The sequence below is a fragment of the Apium graveolens genome, chromosome 5 (genome assembly GCF_009905375.1).
Source record: "Apium graveolens cultivar Ventura chromosome 5, ASM990537v1, whole genome shotgun sequence".
Taxonomy (NCBI): Eukaryota; Viridiplantae; Streptophyta; class Magnoliopsida; order Apiales; family Apiaceae; genus Apium; species Apium graveolens.
This window is the reverse complement of record NC_133651.1, coordinates 196,421,626-196,437,260: the sequence shown is the minus strand read 5'-3', so window position 1 is coordinate 196,437,260 and position 15,635 is coordinate 196,421,626. Positions and strand designations below refer to the sequence as shown.

The 15,635-nt window shown below is 34.2% G+C and overlaps 1 protein-coding gene across 1 annotated transcript; it reads right to left on the bottom strand.

The window, feature by feature from the left end:
- Positions 1–2,933: 2,933 nt before the first annotated feature.
- On the bottom strand, positions 2,934–15,369 carry LOC141724690 (uncharacterized). Its single transcript, XM_074526926.1, has 3 exons — positions 15,116–15,369; positions 14,472–14,893; positions 2,934–3,646 (listed from the first exon to the last, which is right to left on the bottom strand). Exons 1-3 carry the CDS (start codon positions 15,278–15,280, stop codon positions 3,208–3,210), a joined length of 1,026 nt encoding a protein of 341 aa, XP_074383027.1. The 5' UTR covers positions 15,281–15,369; the 3' UTR covers positions 2,934–3,207.
- Positions 15,370–15,635: the final 266 nt, after the last annotated feature.

Here is a 15,635-nt window from a genome sequence, read left to right as displayed (position 1 = left end):
TATTGCAAGAATTCGAGAGAGCTCTTTCAAAAGATTGGAGAAAAGGCATCGGCACATAAGATTATTCCATACAATCAAGAAAGAGGGGTATTTGAGGTGATTACTGCAAGATATAAAACAGATAAGGGATTTTGGAAAAGTGGCAACAAACATCATATAGATCTCTCTAAAGGATACTATTCTTATGGAAAATGGCACAAGTATCACTCTCCTTGTTCTCATATAGTTGCTGTTTGTATGACATGTAACCTAGATTGGAAGCAATACATTGAACCATATCATACTCTACCAAAATTATATGAGATGTGGCAATATGAATTTTCCCCAATACCGCATCAATCATATTGGACATTTCCAATAGCAAATAATTGGGAGGGATATGGAAAGCTCGTACCTAATGAGGATTAAAGGAAGAAAAAGAAGAAAAAGCACAGCAAAGGTTAAAGTCAAAGAATTCGCACAGAAATGGATAACTCGCAGATCGGTAAAATTTGTGGAAAATATGGACAACAAGGTCACACGAGACGCAGTGCACGTTGTCCACAAAAAGAAATTTAATGTAATATTTGTAATTTAATTTTAAGTTGGTAGTTTATTAAGTTGAAATGTTTTCGGTTTAAATAAAAATGTTTTGTCTATGTGTTTTAGTTTATTAAATTGTTTAATTCAGCATATATATAATTTAATAATAATGTATAATTTATAATTATAACTAAAAGTTAGAAAATATAAAAAGTAGGTTAGTTTGGGAAGAGTTGAAAAAAGTAGGTCATTTTGGGAAGAATTGAACAAACTAGGTTATTTTGGAAAAGTGAACAGAAAATAAGGTTAAACAGGGAAAGGCTTCATAGTTATGATATCTTTATACTTATCTTATTTTAATTGAATAAAATCAGCTTCAAAGCTATATTAGTTAGTTGCACGAGGTGCACACATGCTCATATCCATGTGTTGTGTATCCAAGGGCATTGTATCCAATGGCATTTATCTATTAGGCATATTTTTCAACGTCCTAACTTTAAGCCATTATAAAAGTGACTACTTGTTAGCTGGATTATAATTGTAGTGAATTGGTTTTCTATATGTTAATCATATTCATATTATATATATTATTCCACGTCATGTCACGTAAACCTAGGTGTGTGTATATATATATTTTTTTTTCATCTCCAACTAGTTGAAATCCTAAGTGTGTAGATGTAGTTGAAACCAAGGTTTGTATATGTATGTATTTATATACGAGAATAAGGGGTATGAGATTAACCTCTTTTAATTGGGGGTGTAGGTCAGATTAAACGACGAGAGATTAGGCGTTCAGTGTTTTAGTGACCTCTTTTAATAAAGGGGCGTAGGTTAGATTAAATGACGAGAGATTAGGCGTTCAGTGTTTTAGTGACCTATGTTTTCTATATTGGCCTGAAAGTTGCTGTTTTTCTGTTTACACTATTTCAGCACATAAATCATACGGGTTTTATATCAAATTGCCCACCGAACTCGTTAAAATATACCAAGTGGCTACTCAATCTCCACGGCGACTCATTTAAACCACTAAAATACTGGTATATATCACTCCGTTAGATTTTTTTTAAAATTTGTTAACAGAAGTGCTGTGTTTGCCGTGTATTTCTTTGATTATTATGGTTATCAGCAAACTTGAGTGCCTCTCTCTCATCTGTATATCTGTTTAATTGGTCCTAAAATAATCGTTATCTTCATGAGTAAAATAAAAATTGGGTGGTTTGCAATTGCAGTATTAATTTGAGTAAAATTCAACAGAGAGATGAAAAGAATATATCTTTTCAATTAAGACTCTCCTTATTTATCTCAATTTCATGTGTCTACAGTTCAACAAAAATATATGACTACAAATTTTTAAAGTTAAGGTTTTCCGTTAAAAGTTTTTAAAAAATCTAACGGAATGATATATATTAGTATTTTAGTGGTTTAAATGAGTAGCCGCGGAAATTTAGTAGTTACTTGATATATTTTAACGAGTTCGGTGGGGAATTTGATATAAAACCCTAAATCATACAATGTGAGATGGTGTAAACAGAAAAACAGCAACTTCCCAGCCAATATACAGGACATGTGACACACCCCTCGTCATTTAACCTGACCTAGGTCATGTATTCCACAAGGTTAATCTCATGCCCCTTATTCTCTTATTCGTTTATGTACAAATGATAATGAATATTGAAAGAATATTGGATTTGTAACAAATTATCAGCTTTATGACCAAAAAAGTTTGAATTTTTATCATCAAACATCATTATCGTTCAACGTTCATATTTTGTCATTATTCGTTTAGCTTTATCAATCCAGAAATTTCTATGATTGAGAAAATATTCAAAAAAAAAGCAACTGACCCCATAGTAATGAATAGGCGATCTGCAATTTAATCAGATAAAGTTAATCTTACACTGACGATTTTCAATTTGATTAAATTGAAGACCAGTTTGCTGATTCACCGGATAAATCAACTATTTTAATTTGTAACTGCATAGAAAATCTACATAATAACAAACTTTATCGAGTTAATTGACAAAATTAACAAATTGGCAGGACAGGCAGGACAGGGTTCAGTTCTGTGATAATATTTTTTTCCTAGTTAAACACATTCACACACCACTGCGCCAACCTTATCTTCGACAAGTTTCAAACCCATTACATTTTGTAAAATGAGAGAAAGTAGACATCTCATGAAAGAAGCGAGAAGGAGCAAGGGTAATACCGCCACACCAAAAGGTGTTTGGTAAATACTAAACAATGTTGAAAACTCCTAATGATAAAATGAACTTTAAACTTCTCTACAATGTACTTCACCATAGGAGAAGGGAAGTTCCATCACAGACATAAGAATGAAAACTTAATGCACCAAACCGTGCACCATAACTCAAAGGCATTTAGCTACCAAAAAAAAACTCAAACAAAGGTAGAGAACTTGTCCGTCAAACACAAGAAATTTGCATCTCAGACCTGGAAGTTCAAAATCTCACTTTAAAATACACAATACCTGAAACACCAAGGCAAGCACAACAAGGTATAAAACTGATAATATAATGTCAAGAACCTAGAAAACAATTTCCGACTTTACCAGCAAAGTAACTTCTTTTGTAGAAGGTGCCCGAAATGAAACAAAGAAAAAGAAATATCAAGAAGAAGAAAAGTCTAGCATACATGAGCTTTTGCGGAGCTCTATAGGAGTCCTCAAGAAGTCAATAACCGCTTGATTCCAGTTTTCTGCTCCACAGTGAGCCTCGTAGGGAACTTGATGTTGAACTTGATTCGCATGTTCCCTTTTCGAGTAGGCTCCTTAGGGATAGGCATTCCTTCCCCTTTAATAACTTCTTCATGGGTTGGACTAATGACAGAAGCAATGGGTGTCGTCAGGGTACGGCCATCAAGGGTGGTAACTTGTGCAGTGTACCCTGTCAATGCTTCTGCCAGAGAGATCTTTTGGGTGACAATGAGATCGTTTCCATCCCTCTTGAAGACATTGTGGGGCTTTTCATCAATAATGAAGACAAGGTCAGAAGGTATAACACCGCGTTGCTCATTCCCCTTCTCTGGAAAAGTGATTTTTGTTCCCTTCTTCCAACCAGGCTTGATCTCAATTGTCAGGATCTCCTCCATTGTAGTTGGTCTCCTACATAAAAAAATTATGGTGTTAGATAGAGTTCAAAAACTGTATCTTACTATACATGGCAAATCACGTAATTCATTTCACATGAAGAGGAAAGAAATGTACGTAAAACCCAAGCCAACGATTCAGATATATCATTTAACCTCAAAAGATTGTTAACAGATATCCACTTATATTTTTCTATTATCCATCGAACTGACTACTATTAATTAGGAATATTAACCATCAAAGCGTCATAAACTGCATAAGATCTACTAATAATCTAGGGAGAAATTTAATGAAGTGTTCGATGGCAGGTGTGATGCCAAAGTTAGGCCATTTCAGTATTTTGAAAGTGATTATACTTGACAGCAAACACTCCTCGTCCTCTGTTGCCTTGGTATATGGCTAGGTGCCCATGCGTCAGCAGACCAAGTGATACGAGAATTGCACTATATATATAATGTAATAACCCATCAGAGAAATCCTAATATCTGTAACAAAGTCCATCCATTATGCATTCTTTTGTTAGAATACAATATCTGAATCTTGATGGAAAAAAAAGAGAGTTAATTCAAACAATAAACTACCAAGCTCGTATCACATTTATGCACAAAACACATAAAAAATCATGAGAGAATTAACCAACCGTGATATGTGTATTAGTATATACAAAGGTAAATCTAACTATGGGAATGCAACACCAAAATTCTGTGTATTAGTAGTATATGAAAAGGTAAATCTAACTATGGGACTGCAACACCGAAATACAGTAAGAGAGATGTATTAAACATCAAAATAAGAGGTTTGTAGAAAAGAAACTATAAATAAAGTTTATGGAATAAAACAGAAAGATAAACTTGGGTGGATTCAACAAAAAAAAGGTTATTACAACAATTTCTCATACATTGAAGAGATAACCCATTTAAGATGAGAAAATCTCAATAGTTTTAGTATTTCTAATCAGCTATTTTCAATGCAAGAAATGCTTATATAAGACGACCTAGGGATATGAGATGTCTAAATGATGAGGAACAGGAGTGAAAAATGTTTATATATGTTATTTATGAGTTTATATGTATTTAAAATAGAGAGGATTAAAATTATTTGTTTGTATTTTATGTGGGGCTAGTAGTTTATAAATTAAATAGGTTATATGTAATAAAGCCCAATTGTTAAGGGCCTTAGTCCATTAGGTTATTTATTAGGATTTCTATTCCTATATATTAGTTAGCTTTGATTATACATTTTTCTCGGGAATAATACTGATTAATTATTCTTGGGAATCGTATAATTCATTGCTTATCAATAAATCTTTGCTTCTATAATCTGTCCTGCATCAATTGGCATCAGAGTCAGGTTCCTGATTTTTACAGTTCACGAGGTACTGTTCATCATAGCCCGGTAACTGTTCACCGCTACCATACACCACCGACCACCACTGAACCCTAGCATACTCCCACCAACACACCGCTGCAACCCTGAACCCCGATTAGTGCCATTGAATGAATAACGGATCCGGATCCTAAAAATAATAATGCTTTCGAATAAGCATGAGTAATCAAATGAAATAAAGCACTTCGATAAGACCCCATACCTAGAGCTAACATCATATAACCCAATTGAGACATTGTAGAATAGGCTAAACCCCTCTTAATGTCTTTTTGAGCAAGGGCAAAAGTAGCCCCGAATAATATTGTTATTACTCCTACCAAAGAGATGCAATTCAGTCCAGACCCAATCGCACACCACCCAACCGACTACGAACCCTAATTCCCAAATCGTTAACCCTAATTGCATACCAACACAACACTAGAAATCACAAATCACCACTGCTGATTGGAGTTCCAGCATCGAGAAGATGAGGATATAATCAGGAAGAAGAAGAAATCAGATTTCAATTTAAAAATTTGCACCAGCGTCACCAATTCAACCACCAGGTGTCATTTGGCAGAACTTTAACCAACTGCTGGTGTGTACAAGTGGTAAACCTTACTCTATTCTGTTCCCATTCTTAGACCTGTTACTCATAATCCAGCCCAGCTTGCTACAGTAGAAGACCAACTATTAGTACTTTTTTTTTGTGAAATCACACTAGTACTGACTACTTCCTAAATTTTAGAAAACAGGTCCCTCGCTGTTCCTGAATTCACAAAATGGTCCCTCGTCCCTGAATCACAAACTGATCTCGTAAATTACAGAACTTTGACAACTTAGCCCTCGTGACAGCTGAATTTTGATAACTCAGCCCCTATAACTTCTGATTTTTGACATCTCAATACATGCTACTTCTGAATTTGGTATTCAGTCCCAAAATTTAAGATAATTTGCATTTCTTCTATGTTTTAAGACATGTCTGCTCATATCAAACATCAAAAAATTGATATTGTGAAAGATAATATTTATATTCTTAAGCGTGAACGTGATGAGTTCTACTACGAAGTCTATGTTTGTTGTTGCGAAAGTTGGTTACTTCAATATGAGCTTACGTTGAAGGAGTTAAATAAATAATATGATGAACTTGAGAGATTAGAAAAGAGGTACAAAATTGAATTGGGTAAAGAAAGACGCAAACGTTCACACGAGGAACTAAGGGCCTGTTTGGCCAACAACATATAAGTCACTTATTGACTTATAAGCCCGCAAGTACTTATCGAGGAGTGTTTGTGTACCTAATTTATAAGTCGGATTTTCAACTTATAAGCTGATAAGTTGAATATTAGTAACGACGTACTTTTTCTCAACTTATTTTGATTTTTTACCTTTTTATTAATTTTAATTTTAAAAAATATATTTTAAATATTAATCTAATCTAAAATTCATGAAATAATATGATTATATTTAAAAATTATTTATTTTGATTTATTTAAATAAAAAAATTCTAACTTGTAAGTGAAATTATCCAAACACTTATGTAACTTATAAGTATTTATCTACTTATTACTTATAAATTACTTATTCATTTTAAGTCATAAGTTACTTATTTTAAGATTTCCCAAGCGGATACTTAAACAAGAATTTGAGAGAGGAACGAGGACTCATGAGACTCTCAAATCTCCAGTGGAACGTCCTATGCATTTGGAGAATGAGAAACAGGTAAAAGGGGAAAATTGAAGTCGAACAAATTGAAGATGCTTATACAGAAAATCAGTTAAACAAGGATGATGTGATTTTACGAGGTTCTTTGAGTTGCATAGAAAATGTAAATGAAAATGTTTCTGATGCAAAATCTCGGGGGAGCATGTTTCAGTTATTCAATAAAAGAAGTAGGGTTGTAAACGAACCGAGTTGTTCTTTAAACTCGTCCAGTTCGTTCGAGTTCGATAAGCTCAGCCGATAAGCTTATCGTACTCGAGTTCGAACAACGTTTCTTGTCCAATAACCTGAACGTACCGAACCGAACTTTTAAGGTGTTCGAATCGAGTTTGGTTCGTGTTCGGTTCGAGTTCCGTTCGTTCGTTAAGCTCGAGTTCGGTACTATTTGTATAAATAATATATGTATTATTAATAATATATATGAATTATATTTTATAATTATTTCAAATAAATATTTGATTGGTAAAAAAAATATTTAATTAATAGTTTGATACAATTTTTTGCTTAAAATAATATTTAAAATTATTTTTTTTTAAAAATACATAAAATGTTCACGAACAGTTCGTATTCGGTTCGGTTCGTTATGTTCGCTAACAATTCGTGTTCGGTTCGAATATTACCGAACTCGAGTTCGGACAAGAAATTTTGTCCGATAAGGTTATTGAACAATGTTCGGTTCGTTAAGATTTTGTCAGAATTTGTTAAAAACTCGTCCGAGTTCGGTTCATTTACAGCTATAAAAAGAAGTAGTTGATGATATTATTGAAGTTCAGCATATAGACTTCATAATTCCGGAGTACTTGCCTAAACTTCCTTCTGTTACTTGCCAGTTTTCAAAGTTCTTTGCACCTCAGCCGCTTTCCCACAACAGCATGAAGTTCATCTTATTTACATCTCATCCTTGCGTGATTCTTGATTTTTACAAAACTAGTGGTCTAGTTTTCTCCGATATGGGGAGAATGATGAGGAAGAGGAGTGGAAAATGTTTTTATATGTTATTTATGAGTTTATATGTATTTGAAATAGAGAGGAAATATTTGTTTGTGTTTTATGTGGGGCTAGTAGTTTATTAATTAAATAGGTTATATGTAATAAAGCCCAATTGTTAAGGGTCTTAGTCCATTAGGTTATTTATTAGGGTTTCTATTGCAATATAAGCATTGTAAGCCCCCACATATTACTTATCTTTGATTATACATTTTTCTCGGAAATAATATTTATTAATTATTGCTGAGAATCGTATCATTCATTGATTATCGATAAATCTTTGTTTCTATAAACATGTCCTGCATCAATAACATTTTTTTGATTAGTTCCTCTAAATTATAGTTATATAAATTTTTTTGAATTTTTTTCTTTTGAATAAAACTTTAATGTTTAAAGTTTAATATAGAAAACGAAAATTTTAAAAATAAATTATGGAAGCATACTTTATATTCATTTTAAAATGTGTGTCGAGTATTGGAAAAAACATGCAGTGAATTATATGGGACGGAGGGAGTAACAATTCTTATAAATTCTCGAAAGTAAATGACAATCAACATATTATCAATATAACTCCCTGTTTAGTTGATTATCAACATAAATGACTTTATTATTATAGTATCCTACCACTAAACAATTTCAAAGTATGTTACTGAGATGAAGGAATCCCTTTTCAGAACCAACGACATATGTTCAAACACTAACTCCTGCTGCATAGGCTAGGCGATGACCATAAATTAAACACAAATGCTCCTTCACTTAAATATAGTTCATAAGAACTGACCAATTCTTGAATAGCTATGGATCTTGTAAGAGCTGAAGAACTGACACTTTCCCTCTTAGATTAGTTCTCGCTAGTACAGTTAGTAGAAACACTATTAAAATGTCTGATGGTAAAATTAAAGTTTAAATAATTTTCCCGCAAATAAGGAGTGCTAGCTGCCCACTTAGAGGTAGCAGGAGTTTAAAAACCCTGTCAGGCAAATATGGAAAGTTAGGTCGCGCGGGGTCAGTTCATGGGCTATGGGTTTTGTGTAAAGTAGGTCAAATCAAGTGTAATTACATTTGTAATTTTAGTAAATTTGTTCAATTATCTGTGATCAATTACCATTAATGAAATATCAACAGCAACCAACTAAATAGAAACCGGACTTTGAGTTGATCTGCCATTTGTGAGTTCAGAAACCAAGCCACTTAATTGCTAGGGTGATTTTCCAAGCCACCACTATGCAATTTATTTTCTTGTTTTTTGCTAAACCACCACTTTGGAATTTACTCTAAAGAATATATAAAAAGTTATTACCCTGGAAAGCAGGGATACTCGGGTCAGGTGAAGAATCGCGTATGTGCGCGCGACGCGTTCTGCGGTGCGCCAGGGTGCGTACACGGTGCGCCAAGTGGCGTATCGGCAAAATACGGGGATGCGAGAAGAGGGGCGCGGGAGGGGTAGAATTTGTAATTTTACATTAATTAAAACACAAATAAAAAAACTAAGGGGTCTTTCCATTTCAATTACTTACCAATTGAGAGACATATTACAAGCTCTAACTGGAAAGGGGGCGACGAACACTGCTTCTCACTCCGGCACCGACGTTCAGAATCTGGCCGGTATCTTCTCTTCTCGTAAGTAATCGATTCTCCTCTTCTTTTCCTCTTTTTCTTTTGTTTTACTCGGCCTTTTCTTCTCTGCTAATATGTCGTCGATGCATGTTAATTGGGCCTGGGCTGTTGATTGTGGACTATAGTACACTTGACAAACACAAGTCTCACACAAACTCACTCACTGTCCATTTTTAATTTTTAATTTTTTTGTTTAATGATTATTTTAGTCATTTTGTTTATTGAATATTGTTATATATATGTTAAGTGCCATGTACATATAAAATGCTTGAATTGACGATGTTGTTAATATGTTGCAAAATTGGAGAGAAGATGCAGTAGCTACTGCCTTTATTTTTTCCTTTTTTGAATTGTATTTTCTTTTCTTTTCTTTTTGTAGTAATGGAACAACAATAATCAACAAGTTCCGTGGTAACTACCCGGGCTTCTCTAAGCCAACCAACGGAAGGTGTTGATGTTTTATAGAAACACATGACTAAAATTGCAAAATCGGGTGGAAGGAGCGGAAATGCAAAAATCAAATGCAACTTTTGTAATTTTGAATTCACGGGCTCATATTCAAGAGTAAAAGCACATTTGATGAGAATAAAAGGTCAAGGAGTTCAAATTTGTGCCAAAATTACTCCACAAATCTTTTGTGAGTTGAAAAGGGAGTTGGCGGAGGAGGAAGAGAGGAGGAAATTAATTGACATTCCACTACCTCCATCTCAAACTCAATCAATCATGTAGTAGTGCTCGGGGAGGGGGAGCTAATAAGTTGCAAACGAAAGGATTAAAAAGGAAGGCAATCGACAACAATAATCCAATTCAAAAAGCGTATAGTATAATATGGACCTGAGAGCACAATCGGATAGCAAGATTGCAAGAGCATTCTACTCCAGGGGCTTGCCATTTTATTTTTCTAGAAATCCTCATTACAATAAGTCATATACAATGGCTTCCGAGTTCAACCTTTCAAGCTATGTTCCTCCCACTTATAATGGTTTATGCATCACATTGTTGCAAAAAGATAAAGCTAATGTTGTGAGGTTGTTGGTTCCAGTTAAGACAAAGTCAAGACAACTTGGAGGGAGAAAAGGATGAGTAGTTTCCGATGGATGGAGTGATACTCAAAGAAGGCCATTAAGTAATTTTATGGTCGTTACGGAGAATGGTCCTATGTTCTTGAAAGCGGTTAATTGTGAAGATGAAGTCAAAGTTAAATTTCACATTTCTACCTTAATGCGAGAGATGATCATGCAGGTGGGACCTCAAAATGTGGTTCAAGTTATTACTGACAATGCTCCTGTGTGCAAGGCTGCAAGTATGAAAATAAAATCATTCATTGTTTTATGAATTGTCCATCATATGCATTTTGTATGTTTCTTTTTATCCTAATCATGAGTTTATTATTAGGTATGATCATTGAGACCTCATTTCCTCATATTTTGGACTCCTTGGGAGGTGCATACTCCTAATTTGGCACTAAAAAATATTTGTGATGCAAAGAATAGTGAGTCTAATAGAGAGGTGTATGATAAGTGTCATTGGATTACAGAGGTAGCTGGTGCTGCAATGTTAATTAAGAATTTCATTCTTAATCATAACATGGTCAACACTATGTTTAACCTTTTTTCTCCCTTAAAGCTTCTTTGTCATGATGATACTACGTTTGCATCTGTCATTATCATGCTTAAGAGGTTCAAACTACTAAAACGTGCTCTTGAAAGATAGGTTTTTTGTGAGAAGTGATGTACTTACCGTGAGTATGATCTCCCGAAAGCTGACGATACTTGATGAATATTAGTGGAATAGGGTTGATTACATTCTTGAGTTCATTGATCATATGTATCATATGCTTCGTTTCTCTGATATCGATAAGCCTTCATTTCAATTGGTTTATGACATGTGGGATGATATGATTGAGAAAGTGAAGAATATCATATATAGGCATGAGAAGAAAGAGCTCTTTGAAGATTCTCCTTTCTATGATGTAGTTTATGCGATTCTAATTGCTAGATGGACTAAGAGTTCTTCATCAATTCATTGCTTTGCACATTCACTCAATCCAAGGTAAATTTATAAACTCTAAATTAATCTAGATAGCGTCATCATATGAATGTTACAATTATTGATGGATCTTATTTGATTTGTGTAGGTATTATAGTCATGATTAGCTTAATGGCTCCTAATCATCTTCCTCGTCATCAAGATATTGAGCTATCTCAAGAAAGAAAGAAATGCATTAAAAGATATTTTCCGGACGAGGATGCAAGAAAAGCTGCAAGTATTGAGTATGCTCGATTTTCAAGACAGATGGATATCTTTGGTAATGCTGACTCCATTGAAGAGAGAGGCACTATGGATCCGAAGATGTGGTGGCTTGTTCATGGATCTACAACTCCAAATATTCAAAAAATAGCTTTGAAGCTATTGGGTCAGCCTTGTTCTTCATCTTGGTGCGAGAGAAATTGGAGTACTTATTTCTTTATTCATTCGGTTAGAAGGAATAAGATACTACCAACTCGGGCGGAAGATTTAGTTTATGCGCACACCAACCTTCGACTCCTTTCTAGAAAGAGTGGCCTTTATTTGAAGGGAGAGGGAGAGACAAAGTTATGGGATGTTGGTGGTGATCACTTTGAGCCAATTGATGGTGCCGAGGAGCTTGAGATAGCTAGTCTTTCTCTTCATGAGCCCGAGATGGAACGGATGATTGATCAAGATGATGATGTTTAGTTTAAAATTAGTAATATTAATTTGTCTTTTATTTGCTAAGATTTAAGGATGATAAACTTGTGGATTTGATGACTTTTATTTGGTTGAATTAGAATGCTACTTCTAATTGTTAAATATTTGATGTCTTTTATTTACATTTGCCAAGTAATTGTTGAATATATATATATATATATATATTATAATTTTAATATTTTCCGTATCCCCATTTTTTGAAATTTGTTGAATTCTCGTATCCACGCACCCGTGCTTCAGAGGTATTACCAGTGACAAGCCTTTTAGCATATTCTAATTAACTAATTAAAGCTAGTTGATGAGGGAGGCAGGGGGGATTAGGGGTAGGAAAGAAGTCCTCCCGCAAGAGAAAGTCAGAATGACAATTTATTGATTCTCAAACTAATAAACTCTAATGTTTTACAATGATAAACTCCTGTATAAAATAAAACTAAAATACTTTCCAAATTATAAATCAAACTCTAAAATTATATCCTACTAATTTAATTAGGCTTCAGTAGTCTTCCCAACTAGTCTCTTAGAGCTTTTACACCGGTTATCCTGCATCACTAGGGTTTAATCATGCTATACATTCTGTACTCCCTTCTAAATATCCATAAGGCCTCTGTACTTTGAAATTGTTCTTTCCTAGTGGATTTTGATCGATATATTTTGTCTCTTCAGCCACTATAGTATATCCTTATATGTTACTTGAGTTTAATATGGTCTCGACATATAGATGGTGTATTGGCAAAAGGAGACGTAACAGCCTTATTTTGATATAGACATATAATGTTGAACGTATAATGTTGAACCACGTCACATTCATTGTTCAATAATCCTTTCAATGTTTTCATAGACGAGCAGTGACAGAGAAAAAGAGGTCCAGCAGTGTCCATGACCCCCTAAAATTTTGTGTTTGCTGATACTGCTAGAGATGTACTCTTTCTTTTTGCTTGGCTAGCTCTGCTGTTATATTAATGTTTAGGTTAAAGGTTGTAGGTTCGAACTTGCATGTTGGCATTAGTTTCTTAAACTGGACAAGGAGTAAACAGAAAATAAAAGAGTTGCATGCAGCATCTGAACCTGTGCCCACAAAATTTAGAAATTTCTGGAGTCCAGAAAACCCACAGTACAGGAGCACACATGGGCAGACTCAAATTCATAGGGCCAGACACACAAGTCTTAAATTAGCAGTGGGAAAAGTAAACCACTTCCCAAACGAAATACGTGCAGAAAAGTGTAAAGATGTGTATTTGTGACCGTGATTAAACAGTTGATGTTTGACAGGAAATGAAAAGAAAGAATTGCGTACAAATGCCCCTATTGGGAATCTTGATCATTTTTTCCTCCTTTTAATTGGTATTGAAAAAGTAAGTCGGGCAGAACAACCGCAGAAAATCCACCAACCCAGAGGAGAACCACTACCCCTAGGGTTTCCCAACCGCAAAAGAAAATATTTGATCGATTGCAACCCATAAAAGTTAAGGAAATATCAATACTCGACTAAATCTGTGTATTTATGTGGGAAAAACAAAATCTAACCTATATAAAACAACCAATACCATTATATATTCCTAAATAATGAGACATACTCTAAATCATTAATACGTTCCTAGATACCTACAATTGCTTAAATCAAACTGTTTTCCATTATAATTCATAACTCTAATAGCAGGATGCACAACGAAAGAAGCCTTTTATATGCACATTAACTATTTATAAGATAATACGAGGACAGGAATAATAATTACCATTAGCACATAACAAACGGAGGCAGCAATATTTAAAGATATCACTGGGTACTAGAATACTGAAATTAATTATTTCAATAGCAACAAAGATTACTAGGAAATAACAACTGAACCAGCAAGAGATGAAAAAAAGGTTAGTTAAGTCAAGACGTGGATCATCCCAGTCAAAGTTTTAAACAGAGCATCAAATAATACGGTGATTACACAAACACAACTAAACTCTACCAAAACTGTCATTTTGACAGGCTCTTACTTCACCAAGTACATATTAAAATTTATAACAAGTGATCAATTTGATCCTTAAATGGCAGGTGATTAGTACATCTACATTCGGTATACTTTACAGATAGGTCAATTTAAATATGTAACTACAAATTCTTATATAAAACACGTGAAGCAATTTGATCCTATATAAAACAGAAACAAATTTACAATCATGAAAAAAAAATTAATTAACTGTTAATTCCAACAAACAAAACATTTAAACCTGCAAGCAAAGTTAACTCGTAGCAAAATTCACAATTGCATTGACAAGCAAACATTGTAAAGTCAATGCCAAATTTACTTCCACTAACATAGTCATATCATTGTGCAAACACAAGTAACTGTAAAAGATCAACCTAGCTATATTTGCAGACATCCAAAAAACAAAAACCAGATTTACTAACAATAATTAATAATCTTACCCAGTAGCATCCGTGGCATCCCTTGAAATCTTCATCTTCTTAGTAGTTCCCTTGTACAAATCTTCTAGACTACAAGGCAATGTCCGCTCTATCGCCACCCCTTTTCGAGGTGGCATACTTGCAGAACCCTCTCCAGAAGTATTCCTGAATGAAGCAAATATATCATCCCCAAACATGCTCCTCTGAAACCCCGGACCACCGGCACGAGCCCCTCCCATATCTCCCATTCCTCCAAAGGGGCTTGAAAAGCCAAAGAACTCAGAGAAGATATCATCAGCACTACGAGGGTTAAAATGATATGTATGAGGGCCAGGTGAAGCAGAAGAAGGAAACCCAGCAGCACCGGGTGGAGGCACCTGACCCTTCAAGCCTTCCTCGCCATACTGGTCATATACAGCTCGTTTTTGCGGATCACTCAAAACCTGGAAAAAAAACATATACACATACGCGCGCACACACGCATAATATATAAGAATCAAACAACAAAGTAAAAGATCAGAAATGGAGATATAAAGATGTGAACTTGCAAATGAATACTCTATATATATATATAAGGTTATAAAACACATGGAAGTTGAAAAAAGATGTGAAGTTGCAGAGTGAAAGGGTGAAGGAAGGAAAAGAGTAAAAAAGAAGTGGAATACATCATAAGCTTCAGAAATGGTTTTGAATTTAGCCTCAGCGTCTTTCTTGTTGTTGGGATTCTTATCAGGATGCCACTTCATAGCAAGTTTTCGATAAGATTTCTTAAGATCGTCTTCTTTAGCACTCCGATCCACCCCAAGAATCTTGTAGTAATCAACACCCATCCCTCTTTTTTCAATCGCTTCTTTCTTGCTATTGTATCCCTGTATCTATATCTTCCTTTTTCCTTTACTCCTCCCCAAATAATTACTAGCTTGTTGGATGCACGGATGAACAAATATATTTTTTAATATTATATAATTTTTTAAAAAAATATTTTAAATCAAATTCTTAAAATTGTTCATTAAAATTTTTTTATATTTATTTTTTACATAATATGAAAAAAGAGACGATACAGTTTTATTTATCATTTTAGAGAGATTATTACTTGATCGATAAACTATAAAAACTATTTGAAAAAAGAGACGATACAGTTTTATTTATCATTTTATGTGTGTTTTAATAATAATAATAATGTTT